General features: G+C 36.5%; 1 protein-coding gene across 3 annotated transcripts in view; it reads right to left on the bottom strand.

Moving 5' to 3' along the window:
- The window catches only part of CFAP70 (cilia and flagella associated protein 70), a 103,097-nt gene that overhangs the window by 94,822 nt on the left and 2,878 nt on the right, over nucleotides 1-5,397 (bottom strand). For all 3 annotated transcript variants that reach the window (XM_023509565.1, XM_023509566.1, XM_003783561.3), the window contains one exon: nucleotides 4,843-5,029. In XM_023509565.1, the coding sequence (XP_023365333.1) occupies nucleotides 4,843-5,029 (187 nt within the window). The remainder of the gene's footprint in view (nucleotides 1-4,842; nucleotides 5,030-5,397) is intronic.

The following is a 5,397-nucleotide window of genomic DNA, read 5'->3' as shown; positions in this document are numbered from 1 at the left end:
GATCCTAGTTATTAAGCTTTTGTCTGATTCAAAATATGCAAATATCCTTTCCCTTTGGGTAGGTTGTCTATTTGCTTTGGCTGTTGTCTCCTTGGCTGTATAGAAGCTTTCAATTTAATTAAATACCATTTGTTTATTGTTGCGGTTTTTGCTATTGCCATGGCAGTCTTCTTCATAAAGTCTTTCCCCAAGCTGATATCTTCCAGTGCTTTTTCTATTCTTTCTTTGAAGATTTTTATCATTTCATGCCTTAAATTTAAGTCTATTATCCATCTTGAATCAATTTTTGAGTGGAGAAAGGTGCAGGTCCAGTTTCAGTCTTTTACATGTGGATATCCAATTCTCCCAGCACCATTTATTGAATAGGGAGTCTTTACCCCAGTGGACGTTTTTGTTGCTTTATGGAAGATTAGGTGGCTATAAGTTGCTGGTTTCATTTCCTGGTTTTCTGTACGATTCCAAATGTCTGTCTCTACTTTTGTGCCAGTACCATACTGTCTTGACCACTATGGCCTTGTAGTACAGCCTAAAATCTGGTATGGTAATACTCCAGCTTTGTTTTAATACTAAGAACTGCCTTAGCTATATGGGTTTTGTTCCTGGTTCCATACAAAATACAGAATCATTTTTTCCATGCCTCAAAAATAGGATGGTGGTATTTTAATAGGGATGGTGTTGAATCGGTAAATTGCTCTGGGAAGTATAGACATTTTAACAATGTTGATTCTTCCCAGCCATGTGCATGGTATGTTCTTCCATTTGTTAAAGTCCTTTGCTACTTCCTTTCTTAAGGTTTCATAATTTTCTTTATAGAGGTCCTTCACCTCTTTCGTTAGGTATATTCCTAAGTATTTCATTTTGTTTGGGGCTATGGTGAAGGAGTTGTGCCTTTAATTAACCTCTCATCTTGGCTGTTGTTGGCATATACAAAAGCAACTGACTTGTGAACATTGATTTTATATCCTGAAACATTACTGTATTGTTTAATGACTTCCAAGAGTCTTGTGGTTGAGTCTTTAGGGTTCTCTAAGTATAAGATCATATTATCGGCAAAGAGAGTTTGACCTCTTCTGCTCTGATTTGGGTGCCCTTTATTTTCTTGTCTTGTCTAATTATATTGGCTAGAACTTCCAGTACTATGTTGAATAGTAATGGTGACAGAGGACAACCTTGTCTGGTTCCAGTTCTAAGAGGAAAAGCTTTCAGTTTTACTCCATTCAGTAAAATATTAGCTATGGGTTTGTCATAGATAGCTTCAATCAGTTTAAATATGCCACCTATGTCTATACTCCTCAGTGTTCTAATTAGAAAAGGATGCTGGATTTTATCGAATGCTTTTTTTGCATCGAGAGGATCATATAGTCTTTGGTTTTGCTTCTGTTGATATGGTGAATAACATTTATAGACTTATGTATATTAAACCAGCCTTGCATCCCTGGGATGAAAACTACTTGATCATGATGTATGACTTTTTTGATAATAAGCTGTAATCTATTGGCTAGGATTTTGTTGAGAATTTTTGCATCTATATTCATTAGTGAAATTGGTCTGAAATTCTCCGTTTTAGTTGGGTCATTTCCTGGTTTTGGTATCAGCATGATGTTTGCTTCATAGAACATGTTGGAGAAGATTCCTTCCTCCTCAATTTTTTGGAATAATTTCTGCATTATAGGGATAAACTCTGCTTTGAAGGTTTGATAGAATTCTGGTGTGAAGCTATCTGGACCAGGGCATTTTTTTGTTGGGAGAGTTTTTTTGTTTCTTTTATCTCAGTGCTTGAAATTGGTCTGTTCAAGAGATCTATTTCATCTGGGCTAAGTCTAGGGAGAAGGTGTGATTCCAAATATTGATCCATTTCCTTCGCATTGTCAAATTTCTGGGCCTAAAGTTTCTGGTAGTATTCAGAGATAATCTTTTGTATCTCTGTGGCATCAGTTGTTCTTTCCCCTTTATCATTTCTGATTGAGGTTACTAGAGATTTTACTTTTTTATTTTGAGTTAGTCTGGCCAAAGGTTTATCTATTTTATTTATTTTTTTAAAAAACCAACTCCTTGTTTCATTAATTTTCTGAATGATTCTTTTGTTTTCAATTTCATTTATCTCTGATTTAATTTTGGATATTTCTTTCTTCTGCTGGGTTTAGGCTTAGATTGTTCTTCTTTTTCTAATCCCATCAGATGGCTTGTGAATTTGTTGATACGCTCTCTTTCTATTTTTCAAATGTAAGCTTCTGAAGTGACAAGTTTCCTCTCAGGACTGCTTTTGCTGTATCCCATAGGTTTTGATAGCTTGTGTCTTCCTTGTTGTTATGCTTAAGGAAGTTAACAATTTCCTTTTTTTATTTCTTCCTGCCCCAAGTGTCATTCAGCATAAGGTTGTTTAACTTCTATGCCTTTGTAAGGTTGAATGTTTTTGTTGAGTTCCACTTTTAGTGCCTTGTGATCTGAGATGATGCAAGGTAGAATTTCTTTTGATTCTGTTGATGTTTGTTTTGTGTCCGAGGATATGATCAATTTTGGAGAATGTTCCATGGGACGTTAAGAAGAATGTATATTCTTTATCTTTGGGATGGAGTGTGCTATATACGTCTATCAAGCACAGTTGTTCTAGGGTCTCATTTAAATCTCTAATATCTTTGTTTAATTTCTGTTTAGAGGATCTGTCCAGCTCTTAGAGAGGGGTGTTAAAGTCCCCTATTATGGTGTTATAGGATATCATATTGCTCAGACTAAGCAAGGTCTGTTTCAAGAATATGGGAGCATTTAAATTGGGTGGATAAATATTTAAAATCAAAATGTCTTCTTGTTATAATTTTCCCTTGACCAATATGAAGTGACCAGCATTGTCTTTTTGACTTTGGTTGCTTTAAATCCACATGTTTGTGAAAATAAGATTGCAACCCCTCTTTTCTTCTGAATTCCATTTGCCTGAAAAATTGACTGCCAACCCTTAACTCTGAGTTTTAATTTGTCTTTTGATGTGAGGTGTGTTTTCTGCAGACAGTAAATAGGTTACTTGTATTTTTTAATCCAATCAGCCAATCTATGCCTCTTTAGTGGGGAATTCAAGGTACAGGACTATACTGTAGAATCCAGAATACTGGCTTGGCATCCATAGCTCAGTGGTTAGGGCACCAGCCACATGCATGGGGTTGGTGGGTTCAAACCCAGCCCGGGCCTACTAGACAACAATGACAACAACAAAAAATACCTGAGCATTGTGGTGGGTGTTTATAGTCCCAGCTACTTGGGAGGCTGAAGCAAGAGAATTGCTAAGCCCAAGAGTTTGGGGTTGCTGTGAGCTGTGATGCCACAGTACTCTACCGAGGGTGACATAATGAAACTCTGTCCCCCCAAAATAAAAAGCATATAGAATAGTAAATAGATTCCCAGGAAGGTCTTGGTTGTCTGCATTTGGGAGCATGGACTCTAAGGTTTTTTTGGCAAGTACTCTAGGAGATGTGCTACTAAAAAATCATAAAAATAATCAGCTGGATGCTGTGACAGATGTCTATAGTCCCAGCTACTCAGGGAGCTAAGGCAGGAAGATCATTTGAGCCCAGGAATTTGAGGTTGCAGTGAGTTACAATGATGCCAATACACTTTAGCCCAAGCAACAGAGCAAAACCAGGTCTCAAAAGAAAAAAAAAAAAAAAAAAATATATATATATATATATATACACACACACACACACACACACTAAGGAGAATAGATAGCTTTAAACAACCAAACAAAAAAAGCCTTAGATAACTATGTAGGTACAGAAACAAATTACATTAGGTATAATACTGTGAATGTGGAAACTATAAAGATGTAGATAGAGAAACCATCCATCTATTTTTCAACAAACACTTTTGGAAGCTTTGTTACGTCTCAGATATTTCTAGGGACTAAAAAAAAAAATTTTTTTAAGGCAGAATCTCTGTTGCCCTGGGTAGAGTGCTGTGGTATCCTCATAGCTCTTACTACCCTCAAATTCTTGGGCTCAAGCGATCATTTTGCCTTAGCCTCCCAAGAAGCTGGGACTACACGTGTGCACCACTGCACCTGGCTAATTTTTCTATTTTTAATAGAGATGGGGTTTTGCTTTGTTCAGGCTGGTCTGAAACTCCTGAGCTCAAGCAATCATCCCACCTTAGCCTCCCAGAGTGCTGGGATTATAGGTGGGAATCACTGTGCCTGGCTTAAAAATTCTGAAATAAATAAAAGTTTCCTGGTTTCAGGAAGTACCTTTCTAGCAGAAGAGGCAAATGAATAATGGCTATGAGGTATGGTGAGTATACAAAAGCACAGATATAGTTGCCAGGTAAAATACAGGAGCCAGGTGTGGTGGCACATGACTATAATCCTGGCTCCTGGGGCGGAGGCAAAAAAATCACTTGAGCCCAAGAGTTCAAGACTAGCTGAGCAACAAAAGGAGATTCCCATCTCCAAAAATAAATATAAAAATACAGATGCCCAGTTAAACTTTAATTTCAAATGGAACAATAAATAATGTTTTAGTACAAAATATTTAGTCTCAAATTTTGTTTTGTTTTCTTTTTTTTCTAAATATGGCAACCCTAAAAACAAGGAGAACAAAAATGAAGCTCCCTACCAAGCTTAGGAAATGAAGGTGGCAAAAGCTCCGTTATATGCCACAGTGTTGGTACAAACTGATTAAAACTAGTAGGTCATGGTGACTGTTGCCAGAAGCAGGCAGGACTCAAGTATACTGCATTATTCCTAGAGTAAGGAGGTAATATGTGTTGAACTGTCCCAGTAACAGAGCCTAAGGAATACCTCAGGGTCTCCTTGTAACATACTCATATAACTAAAATATTCACAACCACAGGACTTACAGAACATAGGTTTGTGAGCGAGGTCGTCTAAAGTGATTCCTCCTTCAGGATTAAACTCAAAACTGCAAGTGAAGTTGTATTTTGCAGTTCCATCTGGAGAAACCGTAATTTTTGCAGAATCTCCCAGAACCACTTGATTGAATTCTGCACGAATAAAGGTAACTGGAGTATCTCCTTTAGAACCTTTCTGTTGGCAGAAACATACCACTTTACAATTACACTCAAATAGAGAATTTTCCTATACATTTGGCAAACCATTTTTGACTTAGGCTAAAAGGCATTTTCCATTTTTTTCTAGTAAGCTATATCAAAAACAGAAAAGGGGCAGGCAGAAAATCATTAGACAACTCTAGTTGAAGCAGAATCTGACATTGCATTTAAATACCATTATGTTGGAGTTTTGAAAAATAGTATTTATTATGTTTTCCCTGGTGATAAAAATATATTGTGGAACATTTTAAAAAGAAAATCACATAAGAAATAAATTGCCTGTCATCTTACTTTAACATGTAAGCACTATTAACATCTTGAAATATATTTTTCTTTTTTTTTTTT

This window comes from Otolemur garnettii, unplaced genomic scaffold (genome assembly GCF_000181295.1).
Source record: "Otolemur garnettii isolate 467f Iridium unplaced genomic scaffold, OtoGar3 scaffold00008, whole genome shotgun sequence".
Classification (NCBI taxonomy): Eukaryota; Metazoa; Chordata; class Mammalia; order Primates; family Galagidae; genus Otolemur; species Otolemur garnettii.
The sequence above is the reverse complement of the archived record's forward strand: the minus strand, read 5'-3'. Positions and strand labels throughout refer to the sequence as shown.